This window comes from Herpailurus yagouaroundi, unplaced genomic scaffold (genome assembly GCF_014898765.1).
Source record: "Herpailurus yagouaroundi ecotype Mexico unplaced genomic scaffold, PumYag 141, whole genome shotgun sequence".
Classification (NCBI taxonomy): Eukaryota; Metazoa; Chordata; class Mammalia; order Carnivora; family Felidae; genus Herpailurus; species Herpailurus yagouaroundi.
Window position 1 is genome coordinate 39,624,439 of NW_024412396.1, and position 21,254 is coordinate 39,645,692.

The 21,254-nt window shown below is 41.7% G+C and overlaps 1 protein-coding gene across 9 annotated transcripts in view; it reads left to right on the plus strand.

Moving 5' to 3' along the window:
- The window catches only part of SYNE2 (spectrin repeat containing nuclear envelope protein 2), a 342,419-nt gene that overhangs the window by 258,536 nt on the left and 62,629 nt on the right, over window positions 1–21,254 (plus strand). For all 9 annotated transcript variants that reach the window (XM_040477361.1, XM_040477354.1, XM_040477357.1 and 6 more), the window contains 10 exons: window positions 1,582–1,778; window positions 2,701–2,833; window positions 4,318–4,500; window positions 4,916–5,062; window positions 7,131–7,307; window positions 9,306–9,461; window positions 10,986–11,138; window positions 17,472–17,642; window positions 18,340–18,470; window positions 20,564–20,768. In XM_040477361.1, the coding sequence (XP_040333295.1) occupies window positions 1,582–1,778; window positions 2,701–2,833; window positions 4,318–4,500; window positions 4,916–5,062; window positions 7,131–7,307; window positions 9,306–9,461; window positions 10,986–11,138; window positions 17,472–17,642; window positions 18,340–18,470; window positions 20,564–20,768 (1,653 nt within the window). The remainder of the gene's footprint in view (window positions 1–1,581; window positions 1,779–2,700; window positions 2,834–4,317; window positions 4,501–4,915; window positions 5,063–7,130; window positions 7,308–9,305; window positions 9,462–10,985; window positions 11,139–17,471; window positions 17,643–18,339; window positions 18,471–20,563; window positions 20,769–21,254) is intronic.

The window sequence follows — 21,254 nt, forward strand, 5'->3', positions numbered from 1 at the left end:
AGGGAGGGGCGCCTGGGTGGCTCAGTCGGTTGGGCGTCCGACTTCAGCTCAGGTCATGATCTCGCAGTCCGTGAGTTCGAGCCACGCGTCGGGCTCTGTGCTGACAGCTCAGAGCCTGGAGCCTGCTTTGTATTCTGTGTCTCCCTCTCTCCCTGCCCGCCCGCCCCCTCCCCCCTGCTGCTCATGCTCTGTCTCTCTCTGTCTCAAAAATAAATAAAAAACATTAAAAAAAAATTCTCAGGGATAATCTAAAGATGAAGTGTCTTGGTCTTTCACTGAAGGCTTGGGAAATTAGAGCTTTTTTTTTAATGTTTACTTATCTTTGAAAGAGAGAGCATCAGTGGGGGAGGGGCAGAGAGAGAGGGAGACGCAGCATCCGAAGCAGGCTCCAGGCTCTGAGCTGTCAGCACCGAGCCTGACGCGGGGCTCCAACCCACCAACTGTGAGATCATGACCTGAGCAGAAATCAAGAGTCAGATGCTTAACTGACTGAGCCACCCAGGTGCCCCTAGAACTGTTTTTTGGTTTTTTTTTAAACAGATGTTGCACATTTTCCCATGCCGACTCAGATGAGAAGAGGGGATTACAAATGAGAGCAGTGGAAAGGGCATTGGAAGTAGAATTCTTTAGTGATTTTTAAAACGTTTAAGTTAGTTGGAAAAATTATATTTTGATTATAATTTATTTTTGAAGATTAAATTTCAGTAGCTGTCAGGATAAGTGTCAGTGGCTGAACCCAGTGGTGGAAGGTAATTGCCTTTAGACAGAGTTCTCTTCAAGGGGTCGTTGTATTGCTGTTCTAAAGATTTTCTTTTCATGAAGTTGGATTAGTGATGTACTAATTTATTCTTCTAAAGTCCTCTTCCTTACTCCCCGTTGAATCCTTATACTTAGAAGACTCTAGAAATGAGTTTTTTTTCTACTATTCGGGTCTAAGGGATGGTAAATGTTTTCTCATCCCCTTCAAACCTATTTGTAATGTAAAGTTCTAACAGGGGCCAGACGAGAACAGAAATATGGACGCTGACTGGCTCTGTGTTCGGAGGGTGGTGGGGACTGTCGTGGCAGAATGTCAAAGAGACCAAGCCCTTCTAAAGGAAGCCTGGCTGCCCAATTCCAGGCCATCTGTGCCACATCAAGGTGTAGACCCAGGGTGCTAGATTTCTGGTTTTCTCCGAGTCACAGGAAATCCTGATTTCTATGTAAAATATCCTGGTTTTCAAAATAATCTTTAGGTCACACAAAACCTGTCCACAAGTTGAACGTGCCCCGTAGACTGCCAGCTTGTTTTTTACTTGTAGGCGGAGAATTCTCAAGTCTGAAGCCGTGACATTTTGTTTTCTGTTGGTATGTGTAAGTCTATAGAACTGAAGAAATGTGCCGTAGAAATGCATTAGTTGGACAGTCTCATCATGAAAGGTGATCAATAAAACGTGAATCACGTTTCTTCAGCCAGACTGCAAGAGTCTTGAGGCTTAGGACTATGTTCTTGTGTCTTCAGTAGCCTCTACTGAAGTATTTGTCAGTAGATGGACTGGCTTCATTTTTAAATAATTCATTCTGTGACTTGACTTTTTGTAGCAAATAAAAAGAAACATTGATGAAAAGCACGCCCGGCTTTACCAGACTCTGAATGAAGGCAGAGAGCTGGTGGCCTCCGTGAGCTGTCCTGAACTAGAGGGCCAGATTGCGAAACTAGAAGAGCAGTGGTTGGCCCTAAACAGAAAAATTGACCATGAACTGCACAGACTACAAACGCTTCTGAAGCATCTGCTCAGGTATGTTTTCTTAGGGATGGGTTGAGGTCAGATTTTCAGGTGGACAAAAACCTCAGAGGATCCTGCAGTCGACCAGATTTTACCTGCAGTCTCTCTACTGTAAGGTTTGTCGTCAACAATTTAAGCACTTGGGTCCCTCTTCTGGGCCAGATGCGATCTAGGATCTCTGAGGTTGGTTTGCCAGACTCAAGATGACATGTAATCAGTGAAAAGTAAGAATTATGTTATGAAATTGTACATGTGACCTTTATACCACGGTGTTGCTCTTTCCTACTCTCTAAAAAGGTTTTAAATTAAAAAATAATAATTTTAGCTCACAGAATAGTTTGAAAAAGACTTCAGAGTTCTTCAGAGAATTTTGTTTGTTTAGTGGATCTAATCTTGAACTCCTTGAGGAAGGTAGAGAGCATAGAACGTTTGAATCTCCTCCTCTGTGCCTCTTAGGGACCTGTCTTAGAGAAGTTTAAGAGTTACAAGAGGGGTAGCATTCTGCTCAATATTTTCCTTCGTTTCCTGTAAATATGTTGGAATCTAGCCAATAAGTTTACTGTTATGCAACTTATACAAATGCTGGTTATATTTTTACTATAAACAAATCTGTCAACATTTAATGAACAGAAATAATCGCTGTCCTTAACCATGGGTTTATTTTTGTGTAGCTGTAATAAGAAAATGTTTTAGACTTTAAAATGCTCATTTGTTCTAGAATAGTCATAACAGAGTCCTACAAAATGCCAGGAGTGTCAGATTTGGGGCATGGGATAAAACAGGGTATAATTCTTAAAACATCATGATTTTTTGAATAATAGAGCTGATCAACACAGGAAAACATAAAGTAAAATGAGAAAAAAATTGCCAACGGTGCATATCACCCATAGAGTACGTTTCTAATTTTCTTTCTCTCTCACTTCATTCCTGTTAGTTATAACAGAGATTCAGATCAGTTAACCAAGTGGTTGGAATCTTCTCAGCAAACTCTGAATTACTGGAAAGAACAATCCCTCAATGTGTCTCAGGACTTGGATACAATCAGAAGCAACATAAACAGTTTTTTTGTAAGTTATGATAAAATATGCTCAGATAATTATTGCCAGAAATAAATATCAGGGGAAAATGACCAGGGTCAATGTGATAGTCTCCATAATCATTTGTGGATAAGGGATAAAATTTAGGGTAATATCATTCTTCAAACTTAGAGCTATTTGTTTATAGCGGTCATTTATATATTTACGATAGGGACACCTGGCTGGCTTAGTCAGTTAAACATCCAGCTCTTGATTTCAGCTCAGGTGGTGATCTCATGATTTGTGAGTTCAAGCCCTGCATCAGGCTCTGTGCTGACAGTGGAACCTGCTTGGGATTCTCTCTCTCTACTCTCTCTTTGCCTCTCCCCTGTGTGCATGCTCTCTCTCTCTCCCTCTCAAAGTAAATATTTAAAAATAAAATAAAACAATGATAAAGTAGACTTTTATTTGAACCTATAAAATATATATAAAAGTAAAACTTTCTCTGACATGAAGCATGCTTTTTAAATGCAGGAAATAACTCCCCTGCTTTTCCCCCAAAACTTAACAGACTTATTAATTCATAAATGTTAAAGTTAATAGATACATGGTTGTAAATTGTCATATACAGAACTGACATTTCTACTAAAATGTTCTATTGTTTTGAGCTTTTTTTTTTTGAAGAAAGGAAACTATTACTTCTGTAATATAAATTTATAAAACTTTCTAACGTAAATTCCTTTCCCGTATTCTTTTCTTGTCTGTTTTTCTTATTTTATAGCAATGATCACCCACTTTGGTATTAAAATGTAATTCTTTAAAAATATGTTTGAAAACCCCCACAAATACAAAGGAAAGTTTTCAAATATTTTAGTTAAAAATCAGTTGCATTTAGTTCATTTAATAGGAACTTTGTGTTCTGTTTCTCTTAACGTTGAAATGATAGGTCTTTTTTATTTTATTACTTGATTTTTTTTTAATTTTTAAAAATATTTATTTATTTTTGAGAGAGAGAGAGTGAGAAGGAGTGTAAGCAGGGGAGGGGCAGAGAGAGAGAGGGAGACACAGAATCTGAAGCTGGCTCCACGCTCTGAGCTGTGAGCCCAGAGCCTGTCATGGGGCTCAAACTCATAAACCAGGAGATCATGACCTGAGCCAAGGTCAGACGCTTAACCCACTGAGCCACCCAAGTGCCCCTGATTGGTCTTTTTTAAAAAAAATATTAATCCATTAGATTATAAGCCACTCAAGGGTCAGGAATTCCTTCTCTTTTGTTCCCCACTATTTACCTAATGCCTGGAACAGTGCCTGACACTTAGTAGGAAAAGTGTGGGTGTGGGTGTGTGCATGCACGCGTGCACACACGCACTCGTGAGCACACACATACACACCTATAGATACACACGCAAGCATTAGCAGTTTGAATTGAGTTCATGTACTTAGTTCGGGACTCTAACCAGTTATTCTGACTCTTAGTCATTCTTTGCTGTTTGCAAATTTTTAATGTTTCTAAATTTTCACGCTGTTTCCTCTAGGAGTTTTCAAAGGAACTAGATGACAAGTCCTCCTTGAAGACCGCGGTTATAAGTACTGGGAATCAGCTTCTTCACCTGAAAGAAGCCGATACGGCTACCCTGAGAGCTTCTTTAGCGCAGTTCGAACAGAAATGGACAACGCTCATAACTCAACTTCCAGATATTCAAGAAAAACTTCACCAGGTAGGTATTTAAAGACGCAGCATTTAAATTAGCATTCACTTGTTAGCTCACAACTCCTTTAAAATTATTTCTCTGACTCAATAATTTTCATTGACACTATCTATTTTCCTCTGGCACCACTGAATATGGGTCTTAATTACTGGACTCTCCTCCAGTGGGATCTTTCTTACCGGAGAAATCAGGCTTAATTACTTTATTTCCCAGTTTATCTGCATCACTGTGTTCCTTTATGTGAAGGTCATCGTCATTGTTTTGGGGTCACTTATTCTAAGCTTGAATGCCGGGTTTGTTTTTGTGAGCAACCTGCATAATTATGTAGCAAGACCTTTTATCAAACCAGATACCGTCTTTAGTGATGCCCCGATTCATTTTGTCAACTGCAGGTAATTAAATGGAAATCATTTTGTCCTTGCAGCTCCAGATGGAGAAATTGCCATCTCGTAAAGCAATCACAGAAATGATTAGCTGGATGAACGATGTGGAACATCAGACCGCAGATGAAGACTGTGAGCATTCTCTGAGTTCCGCATCTCAAGTTAAAAACCTTCTTCAGAAGTACAAGGTAATTATACGAAAAGAGCCACAAGCTTGCTCGTTAACTAAGAAGGCAAGTCAGTCGGAGGGGAAATACCAAAGAGACCAGTGTGGTGCGCTTTAGAAGAACTGATTCTAGGCGTGGGGAATGGGATATTGGATGATTCTAGACAGACGTTAGTATACTTTTTCTATTCTGCCTCGTTTCGTTTGGGAGCTCCTGTCACCACAGGACAGAATCCAAGCTTTTAACTTGCCCTGGCCCCTCTTTACTTCTCCAGCCTCATCTTTTCGTTCCCCGATATAGATCCTGGACTCTGCCTGACCCGAATGAACCCGCTGCATCTGGTGTTCTCCCGGCTTCTGCTTTTGAAAAAAATTTTTTTTAACATTTATTTATTTTTGAGACAGAGAGAGACAGAGCATGAATGGGGGAGGGTCAGAGAGAGAGAGAGGGAGACACAGAATCTGAAACAGGTTCCAGGCTCTGAGCTGTCAGCACAGAGCCCGACACGGGGCTCGAACTCACGAACCGTGAGATCATGACCTGAGCCAAAGTCAGAGGCTTAACCGACTGAGCCACCCAGGCACCCCGGCTTCTGCTTTTGTACATGCTACACCTTCAACCTGGAATTCTAGTGCCCCACTTGTGGCCGTAGAAATGCTCTTAGTTCATCTTTCAAAACTCTCCTCAAGTATCTCCTGATTTGGAAATCTACTCCTGACTCTCCCAGCGAGTCGAGTTCACTTTCTAGGATTAGGCGTCTCCAGGGTGTGATAATTATTTGCTTCCTTGCCTGTCTCCTTCTTGAGAGCAGGGCCAATCCTTCATCTCCCTGAAACAGCACACCTAGCCCAGGACCTGGCATCCAACAGGTGTTAAGTCAATGTCCTTTGCGTAAGAGAATGCAGAAGGAAAAGTTGATACCCTTCTACAAATACATATAAATGTGGCCTTCTCTGTGATATTTGACTTCAGATAGATTTAACTCACACTTAATAAGCCACACACAAACATTTATTGTGTACCAGGTAATGTGTTCACCACTAGGAACTCAGGAGATCAATGAAGTCTCTGGTCTTTGCTTTCAAAGACCTCACAGGCTGATGGATGTAGCTTCTGGTAGGCAGAGGACAAATACTTTGGTCACGAAGCATGATGTTAGCAAGGAGTTTACTTTTATATACTAGCACATCCTAACTTCGGGGAGTAGTAGAATCTTTGGAGGATCCACATGCATGTATTCTTCTACACTCTTGTAACCTAGCATATACCACATAGTTTTTCCCCTGATGCCTCCAGTGGGGTGTTAGGACTTACGAGGATAAGCTTAATAAGTATCCAGCTTGACAGAAACATGCTTGGCCCTGGGTGTTTTTAGGCTTGCTACGGAACAGAGAAGCTACCTAAGCTGGCAAAGTTCCTTAATGTCCTGCGTTTTCTTTTTTTTTTTTTTTTTTTTTTACATTTTATTTATTTTTGAGACAGGGAGAGACAGAGCATGAACAGGGGAGGGTCAGAGAGACGGCGACACAGAATCTGAAGCGGGCTCCAGGCTCTGAGCTTTCAGCACAGAGCCCGACGCGGGGCTCGAACTCATGGACCGTGAGATCATGACCTGAGCCGAAGTCGGCCGCTTAACCGACTGAGCCACCCAGGCACCCCTATGTCCTGGGTTTTCTGGGGGAGTCTTAACTTGAGACTTCCCATCCTCTCATTTCCGTGAGCCTGCAGGGGGGCTCTGAATTCCAGTGTGGCTCTCAGGAAGCCGCTCACGGGAACCCTTTGTCAGTCCCTGGGTCCTGAGTTTGGTTGAGATGATGCAGCCATGATACGCGATGCTGCCTTTGACTTTTCAGCCTGCTTGAAAGCGACGAGTCTCTGTTCGTGGGGATGTGGAATTCTCCAAAACACTCTCTACTCAAAGCAGACATTTGGTGGGATTTGGGGGGGGGGCGGGGAGGATGGACTACAACTCTAGACAGGTGCGCCTTTAACGAATGGGAGCTTGGGGCCCCCTAGCGTGGCGGGATCCAGTTCAACCTACTTCCGTTCAGGCTTTGGTAGTTTACTTTTGTTTATATGTTTGTTTTAGGAGTTCAGAATGGAGATGGACTATAAACAATGGATAGTGGACTTTGTTAACCAGTCCTTACTTCAGTTAAGCACCTGTGATGTAGAAAGTAAGCGCTATGAGAGAACAGAGTTTGCAGAACACCTGGGAGAGATGAACCGCCAATGGCACCGGATGCATGGAACACTGAATAGAAAGGTGTGCTCGTGTGTCACAGTTTGTATGATTTTGGCCTTTGCAAAATGCCACTTTCTGAAAAACGTGAAAAGCTATTCCTATGGTTAATTTACGGTTAAGACTAACAATTCTCTCAGCTATGACCCTTTTGTAAAGCCTACATTCTGGCATTCTCCAATCGGTGCGTACAAGAGAGGAAGAAAGAGTTATCATTTCTTTGAGACTTCCTAGTGGGAAATTGAGTTAGGCCAGTGAAGAGGAGGAATTTTATTTGAGAAGATACCAAGTATTATGTGAGACTACTAAATGGTCGGAGATTTTGACATTTTCCGTGAAAGTAAATGTTCAAGAGTGGCAAAGCTATTACAGCCGTGAAAAGATTATGAAAAGGCAGGAAAATGGATGTGGTCTTTTGGTAGATTTTCATTCCATGACTCTGACAATATTAAGAAAACTTATTCTTAGAGACATATTTAATATTTATATATAATTGAGGTTAACAACTGATTGATTTCTTTTTTTTTTTTTAATTTTTTTTTTTCAACGTTTATTTTTGGGACAGAGAGAGACAGAGCATGAACGAGGGAGGGGCAGAGAGAGAGGGAGACACAGAATCGGAAACAGGCTCCAGGCTCCGAGCCATCAGCCCAGAGCCTGACGCGGGGCTCGAACTCCCGGACCGCGAGATCGTGACCTGGCTGAAGTCGGACGCTTAACCGACTGCGCCACCCAGGCGCCCCTGATTGATTTCTTTATGTGTAGAGAATGCATACAAATGGATTTAGACAATTAAGGTTCAAGTGCAGGAATGGACAAAGAACGCGAACAGACAGTTCACCAAAGAAAAAATGTGTAATTAGCAAACCAACGTGAGAAGATTACAACTTCAGTTATCAGGCATTCAGAATAAACATTATGTAACATTATATATTTATTAAATTTGAAAAATTTAGTAAGATAGAGCTAAGAGCCCAAAGCTATCACATTCATATGCAGATCGTGGCTTATATCCCCTTTTAGAAAGCATTCAGAAAATTTCAAGAACTAGAATAATCATCTTGTTTCCTAATTCAGCAGTGTCTCCTCTCACGTTTATCTTAAGTACATAGCCCTTCAGAAAAGGAAAAATATGCACATAAAGTGTTCCATTATTTATACTGGTGAAAAATGTAAAATGCCTAAATTTCCACCGATGGAGGAATAATTAATCGAATTATACTGTGTCCATTCGTTTAAAAGATTGGGCAGCCTTTCAAATTTTCAAAAAAACTTTACATATACAGTCATTATAACCTAATAAAAATTGTGAGCATTGGAAATGACAAGAATTGCAGACATTAAAAACAGTTATTATTGGGGTACCTGGGTGGCTCAGTTGGCACAGGGCTTTGGCACAGGGCATGATCTCACAGTTTGTGGGTTTGAGCCCCACGCCAGGCTCTGTGCTGACAGCTTGGAGCCAGGAGCCTGCTTCGGATTCTGTGTCTCCCTCCCTCTGCCCCTCCCCCCACTTGCACTCTGTCTCTGTCTCTCAAAAATGAATAAATGTTTAAAAATTTTTTAATAAAAAAAGGTCACTGTTTTATTAAGTTGATAAATTATTTGTGATATGTTTGATATTAACTTAATTTTTAAATGACTCTAATGAAGAAAGTCTAGGGAAAGAAAGTTTTCTTAAGCTTTATGTATATCAATCGATAATGCAATGAAAAATTGCGTTGAATTTGAGTTGAATGTTATTCAACATGTTATTGAATGTTAGCAACATGATTTTATTTGTACAGGTGTTAATGAAACTCCAAAACAGCCAGTTTGCTTAGCAGGTTAGCTTTCAAACACTGAATTCATATTTCCTAATATGAATCTTTATTCCAAAAGTTATTGGGAAATCTTGTGCTAAGTATGATGAATCTGCGAAGAAGCAAAATTATTTTGTTAAAAATAACCATCATGGCATTTACATTTTAAAGCATCTGGTTTAAAACGAGAAATTTTTATTTTCTTACTTATACCTTAAAGATACAACATTTAGAACAACTTTTGGAAAGTATCACCGAGACGGAAAACAAAATACAGATTTTGAACAACTGGATGGAGGCGCAAGAGGAGAGACTGAAAACTTTACAAAAACCTGGAAGTGTGATCTCCGTGCACAGGATGCTTCTGGATTGTCAGGTGAGAAGGCACACGGCGCCTGTCCACACGGCGTGGCCAGGCTGTTCCGTCGCTGCTTCGGCACCAAGGAGGAGGGCAAGTGGCTGCACTTTCGAGGGACCCCTCCAGACCCCCAGGTACTTACTTCATTATGCAAAGGAGATAATAATCATCCACGGGTTTTACAAAATTACAAAACGCAATTTTTTGTGTGTGAGAAGCAGAAGAAGGTATCTTCCGTTATTGTTCCTAAGACTTGAATGTGGCTCCTCAAAGAAAATGCTCAAAGGGAATTTTTATTTCATGTTTCCCAGTTTTTTATTAATTCACCCAATACTTATGCAATTACTCTAAGGTTTCCATTAGTTTTAGTATTTCATTCTGCGTCTTCAGAGGAAAATGATTTTCTTTTACCTTCTGTGTAATATGTTCCGAAAGGACCAGTTATCCCTTGGAACTACAGTCTAAATCACAGTTGAGCTTAAGGATATTGGCCTGGCCCCCTTTTGTTCAGTTGTCATTTGCCAGGTCACTTAGTCTCACCCACACATACATTAATCCTCCGTAAGTACTGCCCTGATTGTGTCACTGCCTATTGAAGACACTTCAGCTGCCCTTGTAGCTGCAGACGTTTGCTGCTTCTGGACCTACTGCCTGAGGACACAGGCTCCTCCCTGCTGGGGTGGGAAGGTCAGGTCACACCCCAGTTGTCCTGAGAAGGTTAGTCATCCTGGACATGAGATGTGAGCAGCAACACCATTATGAGAGATCTGTGCAAGTGGTCATATCCTGCTTCTAACTACCCACTAGCCATTCCATTTAGAATTCTTACAGCAGCCTTAGATTCAACGTAACCTTCACGGGAAGCCTACGCTCCACAGGTCCGTGCCGTGCCGCCCCCCACAGGCCACCCTGGTTTCACTTGAGTTCTAAACTGTCCACGGCCTGGGCTATCATTGCTAGTTTCCAGATGAGAAAATACAGGCTTGGAGGTTTGATGACTTAATGTCAGGTGAGACAGCCAGTATGGGACAGACATGGCATGGGGACTAGATCTCCTGGACTCGTTCTACTGTACCATGATGATGAGGACTTATTACCTAGACTATTCTAAAATCTAGGGGTGCCTGGGTGGCTCAGTCGGTTGAGCGTCTGACTTTGGCTCGGGTCATGATCTCGTGGTTTGTGGGTTCGAGCCCCGCGTCGGGCTCTGTGCTGACAGCACAGGACCTGGAGCCTGCTTCGGATTGTGTGTCTCCTTCTCTCTGCGCCTCCCCTGCTTGCGCTCTGTCTCTCTATCAAAAATACATATTAAATTTTTTTAATCTAGATACATGTAATAATTAAACTTATCATAAAAATTCATACTGTAATAAGTGCAAAAATGGAATCAAATGTATTATTAAAATGTCTTTGATGTGATGTTATTTAATTACATATTGTAATGCCATTTTTACTCGAAGAGGCCAAACTCCTGTCTCTTACTTACACCTTATTGTTCCGTAATGTTGTGCATATGCAAACTTTTTCCTCTTGCCCTTCCAGGATATAGAAAATCAACTGGCAAGTAAATCCAAGGCCCTTGATGAGTTGAGACAATGTTACCTGACTTCGGAGAGTGGGACCATGCCATTGTTAGAAGACACAGCATCCAGAATTGATGGGTTATTTCAAAAGAGAAGCAGTGTTATCAGCCAGGTACTAGAACTCATTTCATTTGAAGTACACTATTTCTCCTTATATAGCCTTCTTTCATCTTTTTGTTGATGTGTTTAGTCACGGAAACTCACTCCATATCAAAAACTGAAGAGTTGCTTAGAGAAATACTGAAGTGAAATAGAGAAAGGCATTTCAAATCCCCCCCCCCCTTTTTTTTGGCACCGGATGGAGGTGTAGCCACCAATTCCAACACCATTGGCAAGCTAGAAATCCACTTGGTTATCTTTGTTTTGTCTAACGTACTCACAGACAAAAATGTCTCCACCCCCCGCCCCAACAGAGCATCTGGCACTGTTTCCTGGGCAGATATACAGGGGCAGCTATGAGAAAGCACATCCAGGGAGGTGCCTTGGGCAGGGAATGATCCCGTCTCTTGTAACCTCTATTAAGCTAGAAGCATGGTCAGCATATGGAGAATTCCAGAGGTGAGGAGAACACAGTTTGCGGTGAAGAGAAAGTAAAGAGGAGGAGTGTGGAAGATGTCTGGTCAGCTTAGGAAAGATATGTTAAAGTCTGCCTTTACCCCTTCCAGGAGTAGAGCAGCAAAAGAGAAAAGGCAGGCATCTCTACATACTGCAACCTTGTTGGCTCCTCACAAATGGAGGGAGAAAACTAAATACTAGCCAATTGTAGGTGTGTCCATATTTCCCAGAAGTCCTTATTGTGGATTATTTGTCATCTACTAAAATCTACTTTTGACTATTTGTTCCAAGAGGCAATTGGGAATAACCTGTATAAATGAAATTCATTGGTGACCCTCGGCCTCATTTTTCCCCCAGAACTCGGGCAGGAAAGATAGAGATGAGCTTACCATATCTTGTGTGAGTCATTTGTTGAACATATCTTCTGTGAGTCACTATGTTCACTGCCAACAGTACAAAGATAAACGAGAAAATAAATGGATCCTACCGTCAAAGGGCTCGCAGACCACCAGAGAAAACATACTTGAATAGATAATCACAACACAGTGATTTTTTTTAATGTTTATTTATTTTTTGAGAGAGTGTAAGTGAAGGAGGTGCAGAGAGAGGGGGGACAGAGGATCTGAAACGAGATCGGCGCTGACAGCAGAGAGCCCAATCAGGGGCTCGAACTCACAAACCATGGGATCATGACCTGAGCTGAAGTTGGACCCTCAACCAACTGAGCCACCCAAGCACCCCACCACACAGTGAATTATGATAAAAATGTTGGGATAGAGAAGATTGAGATAATGCAAGTAAAAACATGCAGATAGTACTAATGTAAAAGATAGACATCTAGATAAATGGAATAGAATTAAGAGTCCAGAAATAAACCCTCACATTATAATCAACTAATTTTTAAAATTTTTTTTTCAACGTTTTTTATTTATTTTTGGGACAGAGAGAGACAGAGCATGAACGGGGGAGGGGCAGAGAGAGAGGGAGACACAGAATCGGAAACAGGCTCCAGGCTCTGAGCCATCGGCCCAGAGCCTGACGCGGGGCTCGAACTCACAGAGCGTGAGATCGTGACCTGGCTGAAGTCGGACGCTTAACCGACTGCGCCACCCAGGCGCCCCAATAATCAACTAATTTTTAGACTAGGATGCCAAGACAAATCCAGGGTGGGAGGCGGGGGGGATAGTCTTCTCCAAAACCGGTACTAGAACAGCTGTATGTCCACATTCAAAAGAATGAAGTTAGACCCCACCTTCACACCGTATATAAAAATTAAATGGATCAAAGATGTAAACGCTAAAACTACAGAACTCTTAGAAGAAAACAGAGGCAGAAATCTTCCTGACTGGATTAGGCAATAGTTTCTTAGATATGACAACAAAAGCACAAGAAAAAACTGGATTTCATCAACACTAAACACTTTTGTGTTTCAAAGGATATCATCAACAAAGTGAAATGACAAACCACAGAATGGACGAAAATATTTACATACTTAGGGGCTTGTGTCTACAGTATATAAAGGACATAACCAAAGGGAAAACATGAGCAAGTGATCTGAATAGATATTTCTCTAAAGAAGGTATGAATGGTCAATAAGTACATGAAAAGATGCCCAGTATCATTAATAAAGGAAATATAATTCAAAACTTCAATGAAATACTCCATACCCACCTCCGTAGTGATAATAATAAGGCAGAAAATAACAAATGTTAGCAAGGATATGGAGACCTTGAAACTGTCATACATACACTGCCAGCGAATGCAAAATGGAGCAGCTGCTTTGGAAAAGAGTGTGGCAAGTCCTAAAATATTTAAACATAGAGTTATCTTAGGACTCAACAACTTTACTCGTAAGTACCCAAGAGAAAGGAGAACATGTGTCCACACCAAAAACTTACACAATAATGTTCACAGCAGGGTGATTCATAATAGCCAAAAAGTAGAAACAATCCCAACATCCCTCGGTTTATAAATGGATAGGTAAATGGTATATCAAGGGGTGCCTGTGTGGCTCAGTCTCTTGAGAGTCCAACTCTTGGTCTCAGCTCCGGTCTCGAACTCAGGGTTGTGAGTTCAAGCCCTGTATTGGGCACCACACTGGGTGTGGAGCCTACTCAGATAGATAGATAGATAGATAGATAGATAGATAGATAGATAGATAGATAGTATTTCCGTGCAACGGGATATTATTCAGCCATAAGAAAGAATGAGGTACTGATACTTGTTACAACACTGATGGTCTTGAAAACATCACGCTAAGTGAAAGAAGGCAGTTGCCAAAGAACCACATGTTGTATGATTCCACTTATATGAAATGTCCTTAATAGGCAAATTCTTTAAAGACGAAAGGTAGACTTTGGCTGAGAAAGGGTTAGAGAAGAATGAGGAGTGACTGCTAGTGGGTATGGGGTTTCTTTTCATGGTGATGCAAATGTCCTAACACTGATTTTGGTGACTTGACTTCAAATAGGTGAATTGTATGGACTGTGAGTTATATCTCAATAAACCTACTTATTTTTTTTATTTTTTAAAGTTATCTCTAGCCCCAACTTGGGGCTCCAACTCATGACCCCAAGATGAGAGTCACATGTTGTACCGACTAAGCCAGTCAGGTGCTCCAAAGCTTTTTTTTTTTTTTTTTTCTTTTTAATGTAGAAAACACACAACTTACATCATCCTTCCATAAGTTCTCCAGAGTTAGTAGAGCCTCGTCTTTAAAAACAAGGGCTTAGGGGCGCCTGGGTGGCGCAGTCGGTTAAGCGTCCGACTTCAGCCAGGTCACGATCTCGCAGTCCGTGAGTTCGAGCCCCGCATCGGGCTCTGGGCTGATGGCTCAGAGCCTGGAGCCTGTTTCCGATTCTGTGTCTCCCTCTCTCTCTGCCCCTCCCCCGTTCATGTTCTGTCTCTCTCTGTCCCAAAAATAAATAAACGTTGAAAAAAAAAAATTAAAAAAAAAAAAAACAAAAAAAAAAAAACAAGGGCTTAAAAACAAAACAAAAACAAAACAATAAAAAATAAAAACAAGGGCTTTAAGTCTCTGCCTAAAGAAAAATCTTAGCAGCCCCATTTTGTATCTCCGTCCTAGGGCAGGTGCTTAACCTCGTGAAGCCTCAATTTCCTGGTCTATGAAATAGGGATGATAATACCTACGTCTTTCTACCTTTGTAGCAATGCCTATATGGCACTCAGTGCTGCCCTACTGGCTGATTGTACTTTTAACATTCTGAAAATGTTCCTTCTTGTTTCTTGCGTAGTGAATTTTGCTTAATGGTTTTCTTATCCTTTCCCCCAAACCACATGTGCCATTTCTTTTCCCTGAAGCTGTAATATTCGAAGGGTTGCCCTTAAGTGCACCAGAAGTTGCACCAACTTTGTATGTGGGAGCCATGAAGTCCTTGGACCATGACAGTGCCTTATGCAGCCATGTGCCTATAGGCACCTGTGTGTCAGGATCACCCCTGCCACCCAGATAGGCCCCAAGCTTCCAAAAGGTACATCTAGGGGCGCCTGGGTGGCTTAGTCAGTTGAGTGTCCGACTTCAGCTCAGGTCATGATCTCACAGTTCATGGGTTCGAGCCCCGCGTTGGGCTCTGTGCTGACGGCTTCAAGCCTGGAGCCTGCTTCGGATTCTGTGTCTCCCCCTCTCTCTGCCCCTCCCCTGCTTGCATTCTCTCTCTCTCTCTCTCTCAAAAATAAACAAAATATAAAAAATAAAAGAAAAAAAAAAGGCACATCTATAAGGAGTTCCCGTCCTGCCTCCTTTTTTCCCTTACTGTCTTTTATTCTTTCTTAATGGTGGATTGTTTTTCTGAGCCATTCAGCCCATATAAAGACATATGGGCTACGCAGTTGCCAGTGTGAGACTGACGTTTTGGCATCCCAGGTTGTTTTTGATCCATCTCTGTTTGGGGCAGGGTTTGAGGCAGCTCCCTGTAGATGTTAAGCAGAGAACAGAGGGCCTGAATACAGGCCTGTACGGTTACATCCAAAACTTGACATCACATCATAAGCAAAGCTGGGCCAACATACTGATCACACTCCATTTATACCCAGATCCTTATTTTAAATTGAGATGATACCATAAACTTACCTTTTGAGTGTATAACCCAATGGTTTTTAGTATATTCACAGAGATACACAACCATCGCTACTCTCTAATTCCGGGACATTTTTGTCAACTCAAAAAGAAACGCCCATTACTCACTTTTCATTCTTCCCTACCTTTCATCCCTGGAAGCACTAATCTACTTGCTATCTCTTATGTATGTGCTGTTCTGGACACTTCATACCCGTGGAATTATACGACGTGGTCTTATCTGTCTGTTTTAGCATGTTTCCAACATCAATATTATAGTATGTTTCAGAACTTTATGGATGAATAGTATTCCACAGTTTATTCGTTGATGGACATTGGGGTTATTTCCACTTTAAAAAAAAATTTTTTTTTAATGTTTTACCTATTTTTGAGGGAGGGAGAGAGAGAATGAGAATGAGAATGAGTGGAGGAGGGGCAGAGAGAGAGGGAGACACAGAATCCAAAAGACTCCAGGCTCTGAGCTATCAGCGCAGAGCCCGAGGCAAGGCTCGAACTCATGAACCTCGAGATCATGACCTGAGCTGAAGTCGGACGCTTAACTGACTGAGCCACCCAGGCGCCCCAGGATTGTTTCCACTTTTAAGCTATTATGAATCTGCTGCTATGAACATTTGTGTACAGATTTTTATATGAGCATATGCTTCCATTTCTCTGGGGTATATACCCAAGAGTGGAATTAGTGGGTCATATGATAACTCTATACTTAACTTTTTGTGGAACTGCCAAACCGTTTTCTACAGAGGCTGTACGGTTTTATGTTTCCACCAGCAATATATGAACGTTCCAGTTTTTCCACAGTCTTGCCAACACTGATTATTACCCAACTTGGATTTATAGACATCTTAGTGGATGTGAAATGGCATCTCATTGTCATATAGATTTATGTTTCTCTAAGGACTGTGGATGTTCTTTAGTAGATATCTAATCCTTCGCCCAATTTAATCCTTTGGTTATTTGTCTTTTTACTGTTGAGTTGTAAATGTTCTTTATGCAACATATAAAAATATACATACTTACATATTCGCAATTGTATCTGAGATCATCTCATTTCCTCCTACTTTCACTTGCTCATCATTTTGACTGAGCACATTCCTCTCCAGTTTATGCGGACTCAGGTGCCAGTAACAGTAATTTGACAATTACAGTGCTTTACAGTTTGCAGAATATTTCCACAGACACTATTTTATTTATGTTTCTATTTACTGTATCTGTTTTGTGAGTAGGGAAATCGACTCAAGGGTTCAATAACTTGCCCATGATCAGAAAGCTAATTAGGTGTTGCTGAAATATGTACTCACAGATTCTGTTCCTCATCCATTATTCCCTCCCTCGGCTGTCTCCCAGTAGGCTGAACTCTGTCCCTGCTGGTCCCTCTGGCTTCAGATCTCGTTTTCATTCACCTGTTTTAAAACTCAGTCTTCTCTGATCTTTTTTGTTTATTGACTACTCTTCCCACCTCAGTTAATCACTGAAGCTCTCCCAATACCCTCTCTTTTTTAAGTTTATTTATTTTGAAAGAGAGAGAGAGAGACCAAGAGAGAGTGAGTGGGGGGAGGGGCAGAGAAAGGGAGAGACAGAATCCCAAGCAGGCTTTATGCTGATAGATGGCTCGAACTCAACAAACCCTGAGATCAGGACCTGAGCCGAGATCAAGCCACCCAGGAGCCCCTTCCCCCATACTCACAAGCTGAAATGCCTAAATTAGATACCATGGTAGAATCCTTAGAAGGGAACAAAATGATGAGGGAGCCTCTTCTCAATGAGTTTCTAAATATCTTTGCACTTTTCACATAGGTCAACGAGCTCAAGACCTCCACGCAGTCTGTTTTGCAGGAGTGGAAGATTTACGAAAGCCTGTATGACGAGGTGGCAACGATGACAATCCGATTCTGGTACTGCATGGAGCACAGCAAGCCTGGGCTTTTGTCATTAGAGGCCTTAGGATGCCAGGTGCAGAACCTCCAGGTAAATTCAGCAGATCGTGGCACGGTGCTGCCTGGTTGGCAGAAGACCTCCGGTGGAGGCAGGTGCGGAAATGGACACAGCTGCCTTTGTGCTGTCCACAGAGAAGCGCAAAACAGCGTCTTAAATAGCAGCGTCAAAAGGAGGACATGGAATTCCAAAATGAGCCAGATGAGCGGCTCCAAAGTTTACATTGGATTTTTCTCTATTATTCATGTCCATATTATCTCACAGTTTAAAAGTTTGGTCTTTTGGGGGGTGTGTGTTGGCATGTTTTTTTTTTTTTTTTTTTAAGTTTATTTATTTATTTGGAGACAGAGAGAGCGTGAGGGGGGTAGAGGCAGAGAGAGGGGAGACAGCGAATCCCAAGCAGGCCCCGTGCTGTCAGCGCAGCGCCCAGTGCAAGGCTCAAACTCGCAAACCATGAGATCATGACCTGAGCCAAAATCAAGGGTCGGGCGCGTAACCGACTGAGCCACCCAGGCTCCCCGTGTTAGCATACTTTTTAATGTTGTAGCCTCAGATGAAAGGATGCCTCCTCAGTGGGTTTCCTCTTCACATTTCTAGTAATTTTCCCCAGTCCTATTAGGTCCTGAGCGTTAATATTATTGTGATGTAGCAGACGTGCTGAAAAGCAGCTGCCTCCCTTGGATGTGGCCAGGCCATTCTGAAGTGAATGTTTCTGCTCTGTTCTTCTCAGTCTCTTCAAGATGAAGCTGAGAGCAGTGAAGCAAGCTGGGAGAAACTGCAGGAGGTGATTCGAAAACTCAAAGATCGCTGCCCCTCGGTTGCTGAAATAATCGAAGAGAAATGCCAAAATACTCATGCCAGGTATGCTTTAAGATACAGATGGGATAACAGAGGAGATAGATTTCCTTATCTCAGTACACGTGGTGAATGAAGTGACATCAGCTTTGTATAAGTACCGCGGGCTGATTGCGCCACTGGAGTTGCGAAGCGACGTCAGCTTTGTAAAGCTTCGGCATCTGAGATAATCTGGTTTTGTGTTACTGTGGTTCTTTTGCTTTGAAGCATCTCGTTTACGTAAGACTTGATTTTCTGAAGGCAATTACTTCCCTCGTAGCCTGGGTAGCCGCTTTCAGAGGGTATAGACCAACTGCCCAGTGCGATCCTCATGGATACCAAACTCCCAGGCTGAGACAGAGTACAGGGTGCTCAGAAGGACAATGTGTTTCACTGGAAACCTAAGATGGAAGAAAGGGGATGTTATTATCCCTCTTGAGGGGACGTGATTTGTGAGATTGGAAGGAATTCTTTGATGAACTGCTTATGGTGGAAAGCTCCTTCTAAGGAGGGTGGCCCTGGTTAATTGCAAGCCTTTAATTTTGCCGAATGGGATATGAAATTCAGCTTGAAGAGAATTTGATTTTTAAGCCAGCGATGAAGAGATTAAGCTACCCTCAGTGTCCTCCACCCTTCCTCCATGTAGATTCAGCCTCTCTGGTAAATCCACTTTGGACAAGCGTTGTGAACAAGAGGCATCAAATTTACATACGCTGCAGTGACATCCTCAGCTCATGATCCAGTCCTTATTGGAAGAAGGGAAGGAGGGGGAGTAAGGAGGAGCATAGACATGTCTGTGATGCCATTTACAGTATTGGACCCACCCTCAAAACATGGCGGTGCAGTTTGCTATTGAAGGGATTCAATTGTCGCTGCTACACATTCACGTTCAATTGTTGCCACAAGAACGTATCAGAAGGCTTGTTGAAAAAGGTTGAAGAAGACAGCACCAAGATGCTAACAGTAGTTATCTATAGATCAATGAGATGTCAGGGGGTGTTTTTGTTTTTTGTTTTTTTATAACCTTCTCTTTATAGGTAGGTAGGCAAGGAGGTAGGTAGGAAGGTGAGGTATAATGTAGGTACAGATATAGGGATAGATAGATTTAAACATACGTGGTTGGTGGGATTTTGTTTTCTTTCATGATGAGTGCACGTTCTATTATAATTGGGGAAAATACTGTTTAGGAAAAACATTATTCTGGTAAGATTTTGAAATGCATAAAAATAAAGCAACTGTGCCATTTTTCACCTTTTCCATCTATTTAGCAGAGTCAAGGCTATCATGAAACAAGCATTCTTATGTGTTTCAGGTAAAATGTAAATATTAAAATGCTTCCAGAAAGCTAGTTTGACCATATATATAGCTATAACCTTAAAAATGTTTACACGTTCTTGTTCTTTGACCAAATTAATTCTCTCAGAAATCTAGTGTAAGACCAGTATCTTGACATGTGGGAAAAGGTCTTTGGAACAAAGTTGTATCTGAGCATTAGATTTGAAAGCACAAATTAAAAATTATTTCAATACCCATACTAAACTTGAGTTTGGTAATTAAAAAACAGACCACTTAAAGCCTGTTGTGTACAGCCATTTAAAATTAGACTGACTTAACAAATAAAATTAGACTGATTTTTTTATTAATAATGGGAAATTTTTAAGTCACATGGGAAAGAGAGGTTATTCAGTCTGTATATGGAATAAAAACAATTTCCTCTATTTGACTGTTATATAAGGAACATGTTGCTTTTATCATTAAAAAATAAACTTGGCATAAACTCAATTTAAATAAGGCCCATTTAAAGACCCCCCCCCATGTAAACCCCTCCCATGTGGAGAAGTTTTCATCAATTTCTCTACCTTTGCCTAACAGACATTCGTAATACAATAGATCATGCCAATCACAAATTTGGTAGTTTTTGTTGATAATTATAAAGTCAAGTAAATATCTTAATTTGGACTGCTGTTTTTGTTTATATAATGGTGATACGTTAGTTAAAAAAGGCATTTGTGCCTTAACAACCCATCTGCTCTTGACTTACTGGTAGAATGTGTGCAGTGTGCTTTTGCTGCAAAGGGAAGGATGGTATGAGGGCCCTTTTGTTCATGTTGTTCTGACAGGTGGACCCAGGTAAACCAAGACATTGCAGAGCAGTTGCAGAAGGCCCAGAGTCTGTTGCAGCTCTGGAAGACCCATAACAGTGCTCACACCGAAGCTGCAGCAAGGCTGGAGCAGCAGGAAGCAAAGTACCAACAGCTCGAAAACGTCAACATGTCTGGAAACAACCTGGCAGAGATCCTGACCCGGGCCCTGCAGGATGTAAAGGTGGTTGCAAAGCCCATTGGGAAAACGAAGGCCAAGACAGCCCAACAGAGAGGGCCATGACCCAGGGACTAGACAGACCACAGGGACAAAGAAGTGGGTCAGGACAGGTGCATGAGCAGGCCATGTAGGACGTGAACATGCTGTGATGTGCAGGGTTGGGAGGGCCAAGTGGTGACTCAGAAGCAAAGTCTAGGCAACAGGTAGCTGGGTCAAGGGTCCTTGTTCCAAGTTTCCCCTTTCATTTTAGCAGGTAAAACTCTAAAGCAAAAGCCTCATACAAGGTCTCTCAAATAAAGGCAAAAGTGTCTCAACTGAGTGTGATCATCTAAGAATAATAGATGTTGAATCCCTTGCTTTAGAAATAATCATGGATTCATGCCATGTTAATGTGGCTTTTCTATGGGTATGATCATTTTTAGACTATATTTAAGTGTTGTATAATTTCCTCTGTAATCTTGTCCTATTATAATGAGTGCCCAGAAAGTG